We start from the raw sequence: 20,583 nt of genomic DNA, 5'->3' as shown, positions 1-20,583 counted from the left end.
TTAAACGTAAACGTCCCGCATTCAAAATATCATTCAAATCATAATCGTAAAGGTTTACGAGAGAAACTGCTAAATTAATTAATTTGGCAGCTTCTGGAATTAAAGTAGTTTTTCAAACATATCTTCACTTGTTCGGTACTATAAAATACTTGAAAATTACTGTTTTTATTTTAAAGGCAAACCGGAAATACTCGACATTATCAGTCACTTCCGTCCCGACTGTGACTTTCGAAACAAGAGTCGCTTTCACACTGAACATGCCGTTATGTGCTTGTGTGAATGACGTATTAATAGCCTTCAGAATAAATAAATACGTCTTTTAAAAAAGCTGGTTAAACCATTTACGCCATTAACCATATAAGTAGTTAATATTGTAGATTTTAACGTGGAGATTTGGAACTTGTCCAGGGTAAATTATGTAGACCGTTATTATTCATTGACTGTGGGGGTCTACTTAGCACCAAAACAACGTCCTCTTACACTGTTTACATGTTCTTATTATGCTAATTTTCCATTGTTACATTGTCAAGACCACCAAGGATAACTGTATTTACATGCAACTCAAAAGCTTACTTTATCCTAGCTTGTTTGGGGAGCCGTGCAGTCAGACATCTTAAATCCTAGTCATACCATTAGTCTAATCACAAAACCCACAAAGGAGACCTTTAGTTTTTATACTCAATTTTGTTTTATTTTTTTATTTTTTAATAAAAAAAAAAAATTGAGTATAAAGTCTCAAAGGAGACCACTTTAGTTTTTTTTGTTTGTAAGATGCGTTTATTTAGTAAACTTGACATTTCTGCAACAGTAATCAAGAGCTATATATTATAAATATAAATATATATATATATATACACACACTTAAAAAATAGCATCATCACATGAACATATACTGGACTGTTCACCAGATAACATTTGATAGCACATTAACAAACGATTCACTAAGTTCAGAGATAAGGACATTGTATATTAAGAGAAATTAAGAACTTGGTGCTTGATATTGCAAGACCAAAGTGACCAACCATAACAATGTGCATTCACATAACCATCACGTAGCTTTAACAATACATGTAGACATAAAAACCTTGCTATTGAAAACCAAGGCTGGTTTAAGAATGAGACAATGGGCAATTGCCCCAGGGTTCCAGACCTAGGCCCTCAGGAGCCCCAGGGTTTTCTTTTCCTCTGTGAAAGAGCCCCGAGATGGTCCAACTTTACGGTGGCCCTGTGTCACAATGCAGTTTTGATACCTTCAATATGTTTACCTGGTTCATATTCTTATAGGAAAACTGGCTGCTTGAACGTGTTGGGGAGGTTCAGCTCATTTTTGCTCCACGGCCCCCTACTGGCCTGATTCCGTCCTGTTGCAAATATTTAAAATTGTTTATTTGAAACTGTTGGCCCAGTTATACAAATCCTCCATATACTTGGCTTTAAGTCATCGTTTGATTTCAACACCTTGGAACAAAAACAGGGAAGTTCAAAGATAAAAATCACTTAACCTTATAAGGATAGTATAAACATAGCGTTAGTTACTTAGTGGCAATATCTCTGTGTATGAAATTTATAACGAACTTAACTGTGGGTGAGAAGTGTAAATGGGTGACAGTTTCACGCTGATGTGAAACTATGTTGGTCTACTTTATTAAAATATCACAGGCAATATGCTGGGCACACGTTTGTAAAAAAGAAATGATAACCGAAAGTCGAGTGCTCGATAAAATACAGACCAGTCTCACAGAAACGTTTAGTGTTTTTCATCCAAGTGTTAGTTTTAACTTTAGTCTTGTCGGTTAGTCTCCGCCCTCCTCAGTGTGTGTGTGTAGTTCACCAAATAACTTGCATGATACGACTCGACTGTGTGTGAATTTTGGCTGCTTATCCACCACAGTTGAATAAACTCCAACATCTCTGAAGGCCTGAATCTTAAGAGGTATGGATATTTTCGGAGAAAGACGCGTTTGTTCTTACAGGAAGTGTACTAAATTAAGTCATGTAAGGGACAGTGTTTGTCGCGCTTGGACTCTTCCCGCTGTTTTGTAGCTCACTAGCTAACTAGCTGTTGTTGATTCCCAGTTAGCTTCGTGGGAAGAGGCCGCCTACCTTTAAGACAGAAACAAAGCTAGACCGCCGCATGTGCATTATACGGATGCTTCTAGAGCTTTCTGGTTGTCTGGAAACGCAGAAATAACGTTACAAAGTTAGTTACACCACTTCGGTGTTAGCCGAATTGCTAACAGTGAAGCTGCCGCGGCGCAAATCACCGTCCAGCCACAAACACGCACAGTGCGTACACATCCAGAGACGATGCACTCTGTTTTCTAGTCCATTCTTCTCTGTTTAGTCGGAGTTTACGTCTAGCCGAGCGTTATTTCAGTATATTATCGACATCGCGGTAGGTCTGCGGCGTTACTTTTCCTCTAAAACTTGGGTCGTATTTATCACTGCTGCTCTCGGAAGTCTTGTAGCGTTGTAAACCTTAGCCAGGATTTCCGGCTCCTTTCCATTTGCCCTATGCTGTTTTGTTTCCGTTTATTCTATTTCCGTTTTAAAAGTTTTCTACGTGCAGAGTTAAAGTGTGCTTTCATAAAGATTTGTTTAGCTTATGTGGAGCAGCGCGATATCGGGATATTTTAACCGTTGTTTAGCACGTCGGGACAGACGGTTGTGAAACGGGCTGCCTCGCCCCCGTGGTGCATTCGCTCGCCAAATCGTAGCTAACATGGTTCACTGTGGACCAGATTTAGCGCAGCGACACGTGCAGTCCGGTGTACAAATCTTATTTTTAAGTGTTTTACCAATATACGTGTATTGTGTGTCGTTATGTTTGGTCACTATTGGCCTACCGATTGGCCTTTAGACGCCAAAGCCTCGCCCTCGAGTTGGCTAACGTTAGCAGTCATAGCAGTCAGTGAACTGTCCCACACGGCCAATTAGGAGTCGAGGCTGAGAGGCCTTTATACTGTTAATACTACTACTACTTACATTAAACTGGCCTGTTTCATATTTACAGCACGAGCACTTTATTCACTGCCATAAACTTAAATGCAGAAGCTGAACTACTCTATGTACTCTGTATTAAAATGTTATTACAGACATCTGTTACTGAAACTTTTTTGTTTTGCTGCTTGGACTTCCAAATGAAAGTTTCCTGTCTCATACCATGGAAGCAAATTACAACAGTACACACATTTATAAAGGCAACAGAAGTAATCTAAGTCAACAGTAGATCTATTTTTCTGGTATTGCCGTGCTAGTTGTGCCTTCTGGATGAAGGTTCAAAATCTGTGGGAGAGGTTTATTGAAGCTGAAGGTTGCTAAAAAGTTATTAGAAGCATTATAGAAGCATTAGAAGCATTAATTCAATCAGAAAATAATCATTAGTTGCAGCCCTATACCAAAGTAAATAAAATGGAATCTGAGTCTGGAGGCTAAAAATGCAACCATAATCTCAATTCTTATATGTACTGAATATATGCACTATTGTATAATAATGAATGAATTTAGAGATGTATGATTAGTCAATTAACTGATTAGTCTTTGTTTGAAGATTGTTGTCCATGGGGTGATTAACGTATTTAACAAAAATATACAAACATAACATTAACAGCATATCATACTTTGGTCTTGATCAGTTATTTCACTAGATTACAGTTAACTGTTTGTTTTCTTTCTCTCCTACAGCTTGGCTCTGTCTGCATAAAACACAATGTCTAAAAGTGAACCAGAAGAGATGATAGAGATTGAGATTGACGAACGGGAGAAACAGGCATGCCTGGAAGAAGGGTAAGCAAGACGGTAGTTTGAAGTGCATACTCTTACACATACAGTAACTACACATTTACGATTCTTTCTATTCTCTTTTTTTTTTTAACCACAGTGTTGAGGAGCAGACGATCACTGCATCCGATTTGATTCAGCAAGACATCGACATCAATGAGCCCATTGGCAACTTGAAGAAGCTTTTGGAACCTCGTATCCAAATATCACTGGATGCTTATGAGATCTGCTTACAGGACATTCAGGTAACTGTATGCATAACAGAGCCCATCAAGATCTCTATATGATTTGATTATTGTTGTTGATGTTGCCTAAAAAAATAGGGCTCAGGTGTGTAATGTTGGTCTGATAGTCGACTGCAAAGCATGTTGAGTGTTCTCTCTTGTGATTTATGGTATCCGTTGTGTTCTTCTTTTTAGCTTCACCCTGATCACAGCCTCTTCGATCAGGGAGTAAAGACAGATGGCACAGTGCAGCTCAGCCTACAGATCATAACCAAACCAGGTACTGATTTAACCTGAAACGATCCATACAGGGTGTTTCAGAGATCAGCTAATATGCTGTGAATTATTGCTGTTTGTGTCCAGATCTTTATCATTTGTGTTTTTTTCCTTCCTTGCTCAGGTGAGGAGAAGCTGAACATCTTGGAAATCGTGAAGCCGGTCGAAACAGTAGAAGTGGTGATTGATCCAGACGCAGCAGGGGAGGAGGGTGCTCTGGTAGAGGAAGGTCAACTCATTGCTGTGGAGAGGTCCGGCCTCTCTGATGAGACGTCAGAACAAGTTACACGCTGGGCTGCAGCACTCGAAGGTTACCGCAAAGAGCAGGTCCGCCTGGGCATACCATATGGTGAGGACGACTTTAATGAAATGCTTAACTGTGGTGAAGAACAATCCTTTAAGTAGTGACAAATAAATATAGCTATTAGTATATGAGATGTCTCTGTCCTCCATTAGACCCCGTGCTCTGGTCTGCTGACCAGGTCATCCACTGGGCAGTGTGGGTGATGAAGGAGTTCAACATTGACGAGATGGAAATAGGCAGCATTCACATCCCAGGTCGAGAGCTCTGCGCTTTCAGCCAAGAGGAGTTCCTTCAGAAAGTTCCCAATGGAGAGATACTCTGGAGTCACCTGGAACTCCTACGCAAATGTAAGTCAGAAGGAGTTGTGGGTTTTCAGAGTGTGGGTATGTCAAGTATACACACTCCTGATGGTTGACAGGGTGTCTTAGAAGTCAGCAGAAGTAAACCAATGGTAATAGTTGCATCTCTGCTGTGCAGGGAGATTCAAGTCAGAGCTTTATACTGAATTTTTCTTGTCCTTTGTTTATATTTCAGATGTGTTGGCCAGCCAGGATCAGTCTGGTGGGGACGCCACAGTCACGATTGATCAACGTAAGCGTTCCAGTGAAAAATCAGCCCAATGTAAAACTTAAAACTATTCAGCCTGAAAATGCCCTCGCAGACACTCTTGGCCATGAGCTGGACTTGGCAAGTCATGAGCTGCTCATGTTACTTTGCCTGCCTTTTTCTCGCCCACAGGGGAGAGACATAAAAAAAAGAACAAAATATCTTTTTGTTCTTTATTTACTTAGAACATAGTCAGCAAAGTCTATTTATTTCACCAGCCTGACTCAAAACTAGACTCAGTTAATCAAAAGAAAATGAATGGACAGCAGTTTTGATAATTGATGAATCAGTTATTATTCTGACTTTCTCATCTGTGCATCCAGCTGTGCAGATAATCCCAGCTCAAGTGAGCACACCCACAGCCATAAAGGTACTGAAGCAGAGCCGAGGCCCCAGAACTCCGCGTATTTCAGGAGGAGAGGAGCGCAGTTCACCTGGCAACCGCACAGGTAATACACACTACTAGCACAGACTCTGTATGTCGTTTGTATGTAAAGAGCTTACATTCTTCTTCAGAGGCTCTGTTTGGACAGCCTGAAACAATTATTTCAATAACTGATTAGTAAATTTACAGAAAATGTAACGGCAGCTTACATCTTTGACGCTGTATTGCAGCCGTTTTGTATCAAATGTGAGATTTTGCAGATTTTCTTCTTCTTTGATAATAAACAAATTGGCAAAAAAAACTAAGTAAGCAATTTCAAGATGTCATTATCATATCTTAAATATGTACTATTAATTAGCACATTAATCAATATTAATTGATAATTCATATTCCTAATGTCATCATGTAGTTGTGGTGTAGATTTGACCATAAATGCTGCGTTTCTCTGGTGCAAGGTAACAACGGTCAGATCCAGCTGTGGCAGTTCTTGCTGGAGCTGCTGACAGACAAGGATGCGAGAGACTGCATCTCCTGGGTGGGCGAGGAGGGAGAGTTCAAACTCAACCAGCCTGAACTGGTGGCTCAGAAATGGGGCCAGCGCAAGAACAAACCTACTATGAACTACGAGAAACTCAGCAGAGCCCTCAGGTTTGTCTCTTCAGTTTGTACTGTGGCTTAGTATCACACTTCCATAACGTTGGTGGACTTGTGAGAGACAAGATTAAAATGGCCAAAATCAAAGTAGAACAGACCGAGGTATCCTGACATTTAGTCCCTCATACAGATCAGCCTCCAAAATCCCTCTCAACCTGCTCGCTTGGTATCAGGATCAGTGGTTTTGAAAACATGACCTGACTTGTTAAACTTGGAAATATCCTCTGATGATGTTGTGATGTTGTATGATTTTATTTGGGCTTTACACAAAGAGATTCCCACTTCCATATTTTCACTTAGGTATTACTACGACGGGGACATGATCAGCAAGGTGCAGGGCAAGCGCTTTGTCTACAAGTTTGTGTGCGACCTGAGGACTCTGATTGGCTACAGTGCTGCTGAGCTCAACAACCTGGTGACCGAGTGCGAGCAGAAGAAATTGGCTCGCATGCAGATGCACAGCATCGGTCAGCCCATCACTACAGTGACCTTGGCCACCACGACACTAGACAAGGACAGCTGAAGGACGATTACAGCACTCTCCAGCTGCCACAGGCAAAGTTAGCTCTCCACCGCTGACTGGAAATCAAATTGACTTTTTTGTTTTTTGTTTCCTTTTTTGATACAGCTGTTTGTTAGGCACAGAAATGCAAGGCTGATCCCTGATCAGTGTGGATTAACAACTTTGTTAATATCTCTACAGTTTTAGTCCAGTTAGACTGAAGCAGGTAAAAAGTTGTTTTTTTTTTCTCCTCTGCTTTTCTTTAACTCTAACCAAGAGAAGCGTGTTCAGGATGGGGTGGAGAATGTTTGTGTGATTACTGAGTAATGCTGTTGTGCATGTGACTGAATGCTTTAACGTGTGACTGAAAACCCAATTATGAGCTTTGTGTAATGTGTTCCTTGTCTGTAGCTTAGAATTGTTTCCACTGTATATACCGGTACTTCATGTTTTTGATAGCCACAAGGGCAAGTGTATTTTCATATTTTCCATTTATAGAGGATCTGTTTTGTATTTTATTTAGTGTTTGTTCCCTTAATTGTTGGACCCTTTTTTGTCCACCAGGGGGAATAAAGTGGCAAGCATTTTTCTTAACGTCTGGAATAGTCATTTCAACTTTCAGCTATACATACACACACATAAAAATCCTAGTATGAGGACTCATCGCAGCAGCCAGAAAGTTATATGTACATTCAAAATTTTATTCATGGTATAGTGAGTGTAGAAAGCTTTTTCTTACTCTAAGCAAATGGTTCATTTAACTACACACAGAGGAAGGTCACTGAATCAATGAGAGAAAAACATCTTTTTTTTTTTTGTCACTAGCCTTCAAAGACACCCAGGGTGAGCATCAATACAAAGTCTAAACATTCACCTGATTAAGAGCTTCAGTTGGTGTTTCTGTACAGGTGTGGATATAACGTGTAGAGGTGATATGTGTTGTATTTCTGTGGTATAAATGCACAATATGCATGTCACATTCATGTTTACCAGGGGTGGCGTGAATAACTTAAGGGAGAGGGAAATGTGTCTGTACGTGGTCATCCTCCCATTGTTAATGGTACTTCTTCACCTCTTTGCAAGGACTATCAAGAGACCAGACAACAGGTATACAGATAAAGAAATATCCACCACAGGACAAACAGGTGCACTGTACATGTATACACAGGAAATGTAGAAAAATAGAATGTGTATAAGTGATTTTGGTGAAGAAATGAGAGGAGATGGGACCATCTAGAAAACTGCTCTGATTTTTGTGGGCCCAAAAAGCCCCAACAGTTTATCAAATACTTTCACGCTGACTCCAAAGTGCTGCACTGTACAATATTGCTGACACAGCCAGAAAGAGAGGACAAGTGTGAGAAACGGAAGTATGAGAGACTGAAGAACACAAAAACAAGGGGAAAGACCAAGAGGTGGAGCTTGATTGTAAAACTCAGCCACTGAGAGCCAAATGTCCGCCTTCCAAATATTTACACTCAAGAGAGAGAGAGAGACAATGGAATGATAAATCTGGAATGATACACTTTCAGGAAACCTGCCTAGAGTTTAACCTTGAACCTCATTCTAAGAAAAACCCAATGTGCAGAGACGAACTGGCATCAGGGACGTAACAGCAATATTTGGTAATAATAATAATCAGACTTCCAAAATGACAGAGTGCATAGAACGCAAACAGTAACACGATCGTCTTCCTTTCGGATACTATTACACTTCATATATTACATACAGTATAGAGCATTTTGCCCATGCAGCTAACACAACAGTGAAGCATGGAGATGAGCATAAAGAGCCAAGATTCAGTTAAAGCAAGTCTGTGTGACAACAAAGCAGACCAGATTCTGAATACTCTTTTTCTTCTTCATATCACAAGGTCACAAAGAAGACACTACAAATGTACAATCCTGCTAAAATGTCTAGTAAGAGATCCGCTCCTGAGGACCTCAACATACAGTTAACTGTATCCGTCATCAATATTGCCATGCACTACATATACTTACAGCTAATCTCCGTCTTAATATATTACACATAAAAAAAAAATCGGAAAACAAAGCATTCAATATTTTTCAACCTTTTCATATTTTGATTATGTATATTTTTCTTAATTTTTTTTTAAATCCTTTTTTGAAAAACAAACCTGAAACACTTGGGCTTTAATCGTGCGGAGAGGCTCTCTGAGAGCCCCTCCTCCCTTTGCCAGCTCTGAGAGCTGTTACGTCATCAAGCACAGCACAGCTGTCATCTGAGAGCAGGGGTGCCGGGATGCACGGGACAGTTTGAGGAAAACCAAACAGAAAGTTAGAGCGATGAAGGAGCAACTGGGAATTAAACTGCCAGGGGACACATGTTTGTGGTCTCAGTTGTGAGTGCAGTACTGCAGTGACTTCATATAAATAGTCAACAGGGCGGTGGCTTTTCAGGACAAACACTATGACGTTTTTGTTCTGATTGGCTGAACTGTGCAAGGTTCCCTTGTCTGACTGAATGCAGGTAAATCTAAGTTCAAATGTTGCTCTGTACAATCAAGGGATCAGGGATTAAGAAGGCTTTGTTCCATGTCAGTTTCCTTTGGCTCAAACCCCTCAATGAGACTCAAACTGGATATCACTTAAACAAAGATATCACTTATCTTTTCATAACTTTCATACGAGTAAAAAATCAGCCTGCAGTAATATTCACACCTTCCACCCCCCCTCCACCCCCCCCTCAAACAAGGTGACTAACTGAAGCTGCAAGGGCTGAGGGCAAGGGACCCGAGTGGAACAGACCCTACCAGTGGTGAGAGTGGGTGTTTGGGATACGCCTGAAGAAAATGTTGATGAGCAGTTCTTTAATTCTGCATCTGCTCAAAGAATTTGTAGGTGGGATTCTCGTAGCCATTCTGCTGCATCTTGGCCAGATGACGCTCCTCCGGTGTCACTGCTGCATCCACCTACCACCACGGCCAGAACAAAAAGGTCAGTGGAAACAAAAATAGCATTTGGTGTAGACACGTCTTGGAAACACTAATGTCTGTGCTGCATTTCAAACCACAATATTCACGCTCTTTTCTTTACCTCGATTACACCGTGATGAATATTAGTATACTGTTTCTTCCTCAGCATCACCAAGGTAATGACAATGACGGTTGCTATGACAACCCCTCCAACCATAAGTCCAATAATGGCACCTTTATTGGACCCAACATCCTCAGCGAAAAACACCTGCCATTAAAAGAACGAAAACTGTTTATGTGCACAAAGCAAAAATCACTGAAGGACGAGAACAAGTAACATGATGACGTGTGCTGTGCTGGAATCACATGGCTTTCGTACCAGTTTTTGATGGTAAACTTCATAACCAGCATTTTGCCTCTCTTCAGTCTCCATCCGCACTTCTGGCATCTCCTCTGGCTTCAGGGCAGATACTGAAAGGAAAGGAGCATGTGCAGACAAAGTATGTTATAAAAACATACATGCATAAAATCATGAAATTTTGAAAGTTTTTTTGTCTTACATATAAGGGTATATTTGTATTTTGTTATGTGCAATTAAACTTTTTCAGTCTGAGCATCTGAAACTCCCTGCTTGATGATCGGAGGCCTGAAGGATCAGTGGAATCTTTTTAATCATTTCTTCAAACTCATGTTTTTAAAAAAGCAATGTGCAAAAATGTGTAGATGTTACGTTATTAAATCACTATATCAGTAACACTAATGAATCACCCTGCCCTGGATGTGCTCGCAGCCATTCTGGACTCAGAAATGGTTAGAAATTCACGCAAACACACACTCACCAGGTCGTGTGGGCAGCCCTCTATCTGGAATTGGACGAGCATCAACAGGCTCAACTGCACCCAAAAAAAGTCAAAACCAGGATAAAATGTTAAACTGCGCAGTCAAAATTCTGTATAATCTTATGAGTGGCTTGGCTCCTCAAATTATATCTCATTGCAACTCAACATTTTGTTTAGACCTATCAAGTATTTTGTTGCTGGCACCAATTTTCTACTGAGTGTTTATACAGCAAATATTTCATTTTATAATATAGCAACACATCTCTGTGTATTTTAATCAATGATCTGTGTGAGTGTGTGTGTTACCGTGGTTCTCTGTGTTGGGCTGGTTGAAGCTCTCAGGGTGGATGAAGCCAAGTCCGTCCAGGCCAGGGTCCATAGGAGCAGAGCTGTAGGCCTGATCAGGCATCAGAGCGTCATTACCGTAACTCACCCTGCCATCCACCTGCAAACACAGAGGAGCATTAATCTGGACGTCAGAGAGGCTTTCTTTGAAAATGTAATCCAATCCTGATGATTATCTGATAGAAACTGGAGAGTCAGACATCCCCCATAGTACATCAACTTGCTGATGTTTTGTGGCTGAAACAAAAGATTCAAAGGCTTTTTTACTGTCAATTTCACCATATGTCAGACATACAGGGGAATCAAAATGTTGTTTCTCTATCTCTGCAATGTGCATACAATAATAAATAAACAATCTAAACAAAACCAGCTAAATAACCTTTACTACAATATAAATATAAAGTGTTTAAGAAACGTGAAAAAATGTGGTCTCTTCCCTTCCTGGTATTTCTTACTGCTCTTTCTGCATTTTCAGCATCTAAGCTTCTCTGTGCATGGCTGTGTTGATGTTGTCTCGTATCATTCTGAGGAGCAGCGGTGATTCTATTTAGATAAGTGAGACTTTATGGAGGACGGACTCCGTGCATATGTGAGTGGGTGCAGCTTGACTCACCCGCCCATCGCTTTGCAGGGACGAGACTTGCTGGGACAGCTCAGACTGCACTCTCTGCATTATGACCGCTATCAGGAAATAAAAGAGGGGGGGGGGGGGCACAGATGGATTAAAAAAATGCATGTGAACCCAGAGGAAATGCAAACAGTCCTAATTACTGAAGATAAACTGTAAAGATGCAGCGCTATCAGCACATCGTTCATCACTGGACCTCAGACAAACTGTAGAACTCGTTTTCATCCTCACTCAGCACTACAGCAGGCTGTAGGGTCACTTAATTAGTGCAGTCTGTACAGAACACTCCCACAGCACATTTAAGGTGGTTTAATAAGACACCATTTCTTAATAATGAGCAGATTGAAACTGATTTGATGCATATGCACTAGATAGCAATGTGTTTATTCCCTCTGAAAGGAGATTTTAAATGCAGATGTAAACATATGTAAATAGTTTGACATTTTTGAAAATATGCTTATTCCTTTTCTAGAGCTGGAGTTTATATCTATATCTATATCTATACACACACACACACACAGCAGTCTGCTTCCCAGTTCATTAAATATGGAGCAACAGCCATGAGTTAGCTTAACTTAGCACAGTGAAATGCCAGGCAGCTCGTCCCTATGGAGCCACAACTTCCATTCAAGAAACAGTCTGGCACAAAAGCCCCCATAAAACCACAGCTTGTCATTTTTACACTTCAATTTCTGTACAGATCAAACAAACAAGATGCAATGTATGATTTGATGAGGGTAGCAGTAGCTGGTAGGTGGATTTGGATTTTCCTTGACTGTTTCCAGTGTTTATGCTAAGCTAAGTGAACCATAGGATGGATGGAGTTTCATTTTTACTGTTCAGATGACAGAACTGTACTGATCCTCTCCTATAAGAAGGTGAATGAGCATACCTTACAAAAAGTCAAACTGTTCCTTTGAAATAGTAGCTACCTCTATTCTTGGGTCTGTCATATTGTTATATATACAATATATGTTATAGTCCCAAGTTTTTATTGTACAACAAATGGGTTATCAGTTTATTTTTAAAAAGGATCATGGGAAAAATAGTGTTAGTGTTTTATTGTCAAGACTAGTTACAATTTCCCACTAACACAACCTTTACTGCCTTTTACTGACGGGACACTGTTCCCTTACATGTAGACAGGTATAAACAACACTGCTGTGTATAAGAGCATCTAGACACAAAGAAGTGAAGCCTTTAAGAATGAAGTATGAAGCCAGCACTTACCAACTTGGTTCTGAATCTCATTAGCCACAGTGGGCACTTTGTAAAGCAGACCCAATGACTGATTCATCCTCTCATCTATCACACGTAGATGGGTCAAAACCTAAAGGTCAGAAGAAAGTGATTAAGTTTGAGCGTAAACGCAAAACAAAGCTAGTGCAGTTACAGGTTTTGACTTGAGTGTGGTAGAGTACCTGAGGTCGGATCTGTGCAGCCTTCTTAGGATCGACTGTGCGGACATGCTCGTAATGCTTCAGCGTGTGCTGTCTGTCTTTCTGCTCTGCACGGACATACTTCTTCAGCAGACTCAACACCTGACGGGGCTGATGGTGGGAGAGTTGTATGTGGTTAGTGATGTTCTAAAAACAAAGGATGTGCTGCTTTTACTTTTGATTTATTTTACTCTTAATTATATTTCTTGCCAGTTACAACAGCAGAGTAGTGTGAAACATTCATTTACAGTGGACACACCCGTGACCTAATTACTGAAACGTGCAAAGTGTTTGTGGATATGTCTAAGCACGCATGTGTACCCGTGGAGGGTTGGCTTGTAGGGCACTGAGATAATTTTCCAGAGCAAGGCGTCTGCGGCTGTTGAGCAGAGCTTCCACCCGGGCCATGTGGGTTTCCACAAGCTGCTGCCTCTCTCCTGCTGCTTCCTGTTCAAGAGCCTCCACCTTCTCCTGGAAGTGCTGCACGGAAAAGATAGTACACAGATGGAACAGTGATCACTATTACCACTTTTTTTTCCTTCATCATAATCTGATTATAGATACCCACAGTTATGACATAGTTTTAGTTTTTAAAAGGGTAATTTCCCACACACTATGGGATGAACATATTAGCATGCCGGGAAACACACATTTACCATGGAGGAGGGGGAGAAAAGAATCAAGCAGCTAAAACAATGATACTTTACACTTAATTGTTGCACTTCCTGTTCGTTTGGCTTCCAAATAATTACTGTTTGGACGTTGTTGTTGATCTAACATAAAGTTTACTTCTTGAATTAGTTATGTCTTGGTAAATGTCAAAAATGTAAAATATGTTCTTATTTCAAAAGGCCTATTATCTCTTCCTGCACAATACAAAGATATTTTTAATGACTCATCTTGAAGCTGAGGGCACATGCATAAGTTAAATGTAATATAACACCACACGTGCTAGTTAGTCATAGTACCTAGTAGAGCAATAAGCTGGTGATTCAGTTGGCAAAAAATCTGATTAAGGCTTGACAGCCATGTTTCACAGTGACTTTAAGGTACTTTTGGCCAAGATGATGGACCTCAAATATTTTTATTAAAAATACCCTAGACGTTTACAAATGATTATATCAAATATACACAATAACAGCGGACATTGTGGTGTGTCCTACCTGGATAACAGCTTTCTTGTCAGCGCGAGGAAGATTCTTGGCCTGTCTCTCTGCCTCCTCCCACTCCCTCATCACCTGGACATAAAGAGTGTCATGTCAGGGACAAAAGCAACTATTTCATACTGACAAATTCTTCCACCATCAGATATGTTGAAACCTTCACAGGGCAAAATGCCAGACAGAAATACTTAGGATGTAATTTTCAACCTAGTCCCTCTCGCACACATACCTGGGACATCTTGTCACGGTGTTTGGCCTCCAGGCTTTCCTTGGCCTTCTGGAAGTCAGCGTGTTCATTGTCATCACCAGGAGATTCAAGGTATCGGTCCACAGCGTCCGGAGGACTGGGGGCCATGGTGGGCACTGGGGGAGAATAAAGAGAGAACAGTCAAATGCAGGTCAGGGGAGAAAAGAGTATGATATGAGGAAGAGTAACTGGATAAGAGCACGAGTAAAGAGGATGCATGAAAGGTAAATACAGGAAAAACACTGATCCTGGTGAGTCTGAAACACACAATGCATTCCATAGAGGCAATGTTACACAGGGTTTCAGTTCAAGACACATACACAACAGTTATTGCAGAAATTTAAAAGACAGCAGGAACTGTGATATGCTTAAACACGTGTTAATTACCTATAATAGGTTAGGTACACACAGAAAATTGTTTTAATACATAAAAGATGGGTTACAAGAGATACAGATTATCAGAGAACAAAGGGTGAGTTTCCCAGTATAAGTGTGTTTATATGTCCATCTGTGTCTTTGTTTAATGTGGGAGCCTGGAGATAAGATGAAAAGTGCAGAGTCAGGATCAGGGCAGATGCTGCACCGCTGAAGAGCGTGGTGCTTCTCTGGGTGGAAACAGCAAATCAACCCATTAACCTTTAACAACACTCCCCCATTCTCTCACACACACACACACACACACACACACACACACACACACACACACACACACACACACACACACACACACACACACACACAGTATCAACAAACTCAGCTAGTTAAGACATGCTGATGACACTGTTTTAGACCCACAATTCACAGATCAGACTACTATACAGCTGCAGCAGCAGATACAAGACCTTACAAATGTACATTACAGTGGAGGGCATGCAAACACACACATTTAGAAATCCATGCAGATACACGCTAACACTTAGGGTTCAGCATTTACGCTGCCTTGTCCACATGCTGTAAGAAGTATCAGTTAGTGTTACTGGTTGGAAAATAATCAATTGAGTAATTAATTAATATGGAAGTAAATGGCTACTTTATGTGAGAGCGAAGGACAGAGCATCATGGCTGCTTCCCAGTAAGGACACTCATTTGATCTGCTTGCCTTTTTTCCCCCTTTCACTACAATATTCAAACATCATCAAACAAATGACTCCAGTTATGTAAAATGGCTGCTCTTGAAGCTTTTTACAGGATACAGCTGGTGATCTATTTTTTTTCTTTCTGTGAACAAATCCAAATGAAACAGCAAAACCAACAATAAGTTGATCTGATACAGCTTCATCTTTACCACAAATTCTTTCTTTCTTTGCTTCCTGTGTGTAAGGTACACAAACATATATGAACATAATGTTTTATTCCAGGGAGACAGGTGATTTCATGGCCCTGATCTTTTTTTTCTCTCTACTTTTCCTTTCCAATCAAAGAGACATTTTTAACATGCTGAGAAATGAATCCTGCAACACTAACAATACTGGGCAAGTGGATGAGCAAGAGAAAGAGCAACTAAATCCACTTGTCAGTGCTCTGACTGGTTAAGAGCCATCAGACACTCAAGACAGGGAGAAACAGAGAAAGCAAATGAAACAGAGACAATCTGCAGCAGCCTGAGGACAGGAATCAGGCTCGTGATGCGGACACTTCAGGGTTTAGGCGGCTCTGGTCCTGGGACTTACACGAGCTGCTGCAGACAGCTAGGCAGTACTCCTCCGACTCAAAGTTATTCCTGTTGCCCCCACAGCCCCCAAACAAGAAGGGAGCACAGCGGCCCTTCTCAGGCACGAAGTACCAGCGCTCCAGCATGGCACGACAAGGGCCTGACTCAGCACGAGCCCAACACACAGCTGAGGTATGTGCACACAGGCAAATGCAAATTAAAAATGAATGACAAATGTGAGCTTCGAAATTTCACGGAAAACATAACTTAAAAGTCACATATGTAATCGGCAAACAGCACATTACAAAACAACACCACTGACTGAACTCATGTAAACAAAGGGTGTTTGTTCACTTGATTCCTTACCTCGAACAACTTCTTCAACTGATTCAGTGGTAGTGGTTGTGGTGGTGGTCATGGCAATGTTAGCACTGCGCTCGTCACTATCCCGTTCATCGATCACGTCTTCTTCGTCTTCCTCATCCTCCTCATCATCTTCATCGCCATCTCCGTTCTCATCCCTTTCAAAGGTTTCAGCCTGTTCATCTTCGTCTTCATCATCCTCTGTGGTGGCTTGCTCTGTGTCAGCCGGACGTGACATGCTGCAAAGGGAGTGGCTGGTTCAATATTTGTATCAACAAGTGTGTATGTGTTCAGTGGTGAACATCCACGAGTGATGATACCTGTTATCAGAGTATTCAGCCTCAGCTCCGCCCCACCAGACGTCTGACTCCTCCCCTTCTAGCTCTGTGCTGTCTGACTCTCGTTCTGCCTCCGCTGGACAGCAGACAAACTCAACTCCTCGGAAACGGTCGATGCCACATGGCAACAGCATCCCGTAGTCATGGAGATTCATGGTGCGGTCTCCACAGGACTAATTTTAATAACAGACATTAATCACAACGTCCTACAGCACTTCCACGGCTCTCATATGAACAACATACAAAATGAAACCACAGAACATTCAGTTACTTTAGTCCTCATACTGTAGCTCTGATGTGCAGATTATCTATTATGACAGAGGATTTAAAAAAAAAGTTTGACAGACAATCGTCTTTGAAGGTGGCTGCACATTAATGAACAATCAGAAAGGAATAAAGAACAAAAGAAACACAAGTCAAAAGAAACTGGCAGAGTAGGTTGACAGCAGATACGAGTGCTGAGTTATTCAGTGCAAGCTTGCAGAAGACTAGACAGAAGAGGACGAAGCAGAATGAAAAAGCCACCGGTAGATATAATGACACAGAGAGCAAAGCACACAATATGAAGTTCATACAGTGGGACCATTGTTTCTTCTCACCTCTTTGGCTACAGTGTGCCAGTGCAGGTGGCTCTCACACTGGTCCATACGCTCCTGGTGCAGGAACTTACACTTGTCAGGAACGAGCAGAGCATCGCTCACAAACTCCCCGACTGCAACATGAACACGACTTTGTTCATTGCAAGTACTTTCTATACTCATTCACATATGCAATCATTCGCTCAAACATATAACTGTCTCAGTAAAACTGCTTACCCAGGCAGCGGTATGGCACCACAATGTGCGTGTGACTGCGGTACTGCTTGCGGCCTTTCTTGCTCCAGTTCTGGATGCTGACAGGCTGGTTGGCCTCCACAACATTTGTGATCTGCAACTCTGGGTACACCTGGAGAACAGTGAGAGATGTTTGTGTTCTTTCATACTGCATTACCTACCTTCCTGTTCTGTCTGCTAGCTGGCTTGCTGTCTCTCTCCCTCTGTCCCTATCTCTTTCTCTGCCTCCGCACTGCTGTCTCACTCTGTTTAAATACCTCTTGGCAGTACTGCAGGATGCCCTCCTTGGTGCCAATACAGCTCTTGGTGCCGGAGGGGTCAGGCTCCCATTTGCCACTCTGCACGTTGATGTGCATGTTGAGCTTTCCACAGAACATGGCCACCTGGGGCTCAGTTAGCAAACCCACAGAGTCATCAGCGGGCACCTGGACAGACAAGGGGAAAGAGAGGACAACAATACAGACCATTTGTACCAAACTGACTAAAGTATAACTTAACCACAAATATCTCCTAAAGCAGCTTATGTATATTTAGTCCCTCTCAGTTTATTTTACTTCCTTTCACATACAGGCCTGCACATACATCTGTCTCTCTACGCAGCACTAGAATTAGTGAATCATAAGGATAAAGGCTTTAGTCCATAATACCACTGTGCATTTTATATATTTATATTATATAAACAAATAAATGAAATTACTACTGGTTTAAGCCTAAGGAAGGCAAGAGTTTCATTCCTTTTGAGGCCATAAGCCAAAGAGCTAAGCATTACAGCTACATGGCAGCATGAGGCCTTTGTTAGATTGTCTTATGAGGTTTAATCACTTCCCACATTAGATAAAGTTAAATGAAAATGTAGGGAGGACAGTATAGCCTATTATAGTAATGCATAGAGCTTATTGTTCCTCTCTTCTGAAACTACTAGTTTCTCACCTTATCAGCCCACTGCATAATGTCATTCACATTTATTTAAATGTGCAGTTTTGAAATCAAAACAGAAACAGAAACATATTAACTGCAGCAGTAAGTAATGGGTGCAATATTTTTTTACAGGCTACGGAATTGATTTAAAGACTGTATGATGAGACTGCAGCTCAGACTGGTGGCCATAACACTAGCTTTGAACCACATAAATCTGCATATTGGTCCATATGAACCTTACATATTTTTCATCTTACATATCACTGATTTATGCACTTTGAGTATGTTATCCTGTAGAAAACATTCAATTGATAGCTATATCAAGCCATATGGTACCGGTACATTACTCCTGTCCTTATTAATCTAGGATTACACTGAGATAACCAGTCTGACCTGGTCTTACATCGAAGAAAAAGCTGAAGTGACTATGACTGTAGGGCAGTGTGGCAGCAAATCTTTACAGACCGTACAGTCTATCACATCTAAGTACTGGTGTTGCAGGGCATGTGTGACTCTTTCTATCACGACTCAGCCTGCAGCCTATAAAACATGCAGAACAGAAGCGGCATGCATTGCAAAACAATGGGTGGATTTAACTGGATTCAAGGGTAAAATTCTACATCAACAAGTATGGTCTGTATAATTCGTCATGCAGAAACATTTGTTCTGCAGCACACTGGGGGTTAGGCTGGGGATGCTACAGTAGATGTATTAGTATACTCAGTCTGCTCTTCAGAAAAACTCTCACTAAATAACTTGCATCCCTCAATGCAGCACGCTTATGAAAAACAAGGCCATGCATCTAGTGATTTCCATACTGCAACGCAGGCCCTGTTCATCCTATTTCCAGATGGTCTATGATCCTAAGCTGTGTATTTCTCCATGGTCCAGCACAGCAGCAAGCAGCAGGCGCCATCTTGCTTGTGTCAAACTAAAAAGGCTGCATCCTTTTTTCCATTTTCCTCAGCAGTAATATCACCATCCTGCAGCTGCAACGCTGCTGGACCGAGTGGGTCAGGTCGACGCAGCAGCACCGAATAACACACACTCCATATTAGCATTGCCAAAAACCTATGTCGGTACCAGAGGGCATTCTGTATTCACACCAAATCTGAAGTGCTAGTGTTGTATTTGTCAGCTAAAGTTGGTGTTTTGTCGGGTTTGTGCGAACTCGTCAACATTTTTAAAAGGACTAACGGACTGACATGTTAGCACATAACGGCTGTCATGCCAATACGTGTCATTTTCTAGAAAAAAAAATGGCTAATGTTAGCTTTCTAGATCCCGTTCACTGCACTACCTGGGTGATTTAACTTAGCTAGCGAACCAGCAATAAAACATAACAGCGACTAACAGCTAGAACAGAGTGTTACGAGAGAACTGCGTTAGTAAAAACAACCCAAAGAAAAACAAAAACATGTCGACCATGGCAGGACCAAGCTGTCAATCACTGACATCTAATGGTAGGCCCTGGTAGCATTTGGTTTGCTAATTCCACCCAGTAAATAGGTGTATACTGGCAGTTAAAAACTGGCATGGGGAATACACTTAGTGGATCAAACGGACTGTGGGCCTCGGATAAGCCCGGTAGGAATGTTCTCTTTCGCCAGTAGCACGGTTGTCACGTTTGCACTGCATTCGTGTTCTAAGTGGGACGTACGCAATAACCGCACTCACGTTTACATTTTAACCGTTAAGTACGTCATTGGACCAATTCGACACGGCGGTCGGTGCCCGATGTGGCCACAGGCCCGCCGCACAGGAGCAGAACCAGGGAGCTTCCCCCTGACAAGCTCCCACAGCCTGAGGTTTCTCCGTCGTACTCACCTCGGAGGAAAGCGTCAAGGTCGCCACCAGTAACAGCAGAAACGCCGTGTGCTCTCCCATGCCGTGCTCCCGGTATCCAGCACCCCCGTTATTTTCGCGATTTTCCCGTTAGTATAATATATATTTATATATGTTAAAGTCGGTGGGTGTGTGTGTCGATATAGTGGAGGCTGAAGCTAAATCCTGAATCCGGTCCCGCTGTTCGCTCCCAGTTTAGCTCCCGACGGTGATGGCGTGGGGCTGGAGAGATGTGTCAGGGATTGTGGATGGGGGCGGGGTAGCGGGTGTGACTGTGTGTGCGCGTGTGTGGCTCTGTGTGGGTGTGC

The 20,583-nt window shown here is 41.7% G+C and overlaps 2 protein-coding genes across 5 annotated transcripts; one reads left to right on the top strand and one right to left on the bottom strand.

The window, feature by feature from the left end:
- Positions 1–1,796: 1,796 nt before the first annotated feature.
- Positions 1,797–7,325, top strand: gabpa (GA binding protein transcription factor subunit alpha). 3 transcript variants are annotated; one of them, XM_041057386.1, is made up of 10 exons: positions 1,797–1,933; positions 3,685–3,786; positions 3,881–4,025; positions 4,200–4,284; positions 4,405–4,629; positions 4,737–4,931; positions 5,119–5,175; positions 5,514–5,639; positions 6,031–6,223; positions 6,530–7,325. In XM_041057386.1, exons 2-10 carry the CDS (start codon positions 3,710–3,712, stop codon positions 6,750–6,752), a joined length of 1,326 nt encoding a protein of 441 aa, XP_040913320.1. In that variant the 5' UTR covers positions 1,797–1,933; positions 3,685–3,709; the 3' UTR covers positions 6,753–7,325. The 3 variants fall into 3 exon arrangements, with proteins under 3 accessions (XP_040913320.1, XP_040913322.1, XP_040913321.1); XM_041057388.1 differs by lacking the exon at positions 1,797–1,933 and adding an exon at positions 2,520–2,770; XM_041057387.1 differs by lacking the exon at positions 1,797–1,933 and having other exon boundaries at positions 2,779–3,786.
- Positions 7,326–7,411: 86 nt separating this feature from the next.
- LOC121194474 (amyloid-beta A4 protein-like) lies at positions 7,412–20,526 on the bottom strand. Of its 2 annotated transcripts, XM_041057381.1 has the most exons (18): positions 20,258–20,526; positions 17,770–17,937; positions 17,495–17,624; positions 17,279–17,391; positions 16,662–16,852; positions 16,345–16,580; positions 15,998–16,165; positions 14,310–14,443; positions 14,081–14,155; positions 13,239–13,397; positions 12,900–13,028; positions 12,709–12,808; positions 11,464–11,531; positions 10,812–10,950; positions 10,506–10,559; positions 10,046–10,137; positions 9,788–9,934; positions 7,412–9,663 (listed from the first exon to the last, which is right to left on the bottom strand). In XM_041057381.1, the coding sequence occupies exons 1-18, from the start codon at positions 20,315–20,317 to the stop codon at positions 9,562–9,564; spliced, it is 2,265 nt and encodes a 754-aa protein (XP_040913315.1). In that variant the 5' UTR covers positions 20,318–20,526; the 3' UTR covers positions 7,412–9,561. The 2 variants fall into 2 exon arrangements, with proteins under 2 accessions (XP_040913315.1, XP_040913316.1); XM_041057382.1 differs by lacking the exon at positions 15,998–16,165 and having other exon boundaries at positions 20,258–20,525.
- Between the last annotated feature and the right edge of the window lie 57 nt (positions 20,527–20,583).

Source organism: Toxotes jaculatrix, chromosome 15 (assembly GCF_017976425.1).
Source record: "Toxotes jaculatrix isolate fToxJac2 chromosome 15, fToxJac2.pri, whole genome shotgun sequence".
Lineage (NCBI taxonomy): Eukaryota > Metazoa > Chordata > Actinopteri > Toxotidae > Toxotes > Toxotes jaculatrix.
The sequence above is the reverse complement of the archived record's forward strand: the minus strand, read 5'-3'. Positions and strand labels throughout refer to the sequence as shown.

Excerpts from the sequence above, each read along its gene's own strand:
- gabpa (XM_041057386.1), top strand. The coding sequence starts at position 3,710 with ATGTCTAAAAGTGAACCAGAAGAGATGATAGAGATTGAGATTGACGAA. Across the intron at positions 4,285-4,404 it reads ACAGATCATAACCAAACCAG|GTGAGGAGAAGCTGAACATC; the intron begins GTACTGATTTAA and ends TTCCTTGCTCAG. Across the intron at positions 6,224-6,529 it reads AAACTCAGCAGAGCCCTCAG|GTATTACTACGACGGGGACA; the intron begins GTTTGTCTCTTC and ends ATTTTCACTTAG.
- LOC121194474 (XM_041057381.1), bottom strand. The coding sequence starts at position 20,317 with ATGGGAGAGCACACGGCGTTTCTGCTGTTACTGGTGGCGACCTTGACG. Across the intron at positions 17,392-17,494 it reads GGTGCCATACCGCTGCCTGG|TCGGGGAGTTTGTGAGCGAT; the intron begins GTAAGCAGTTTT and ends TTCATGTTGCAG. Across the intron at positions 16,166-16,344 it reads AGTTGAAGAAGTTGTTCGAG|CTGTGTGTTGGGCTCGTGCT; the intron begins GTAAGGAATCAA and ends CACATACCTCAG.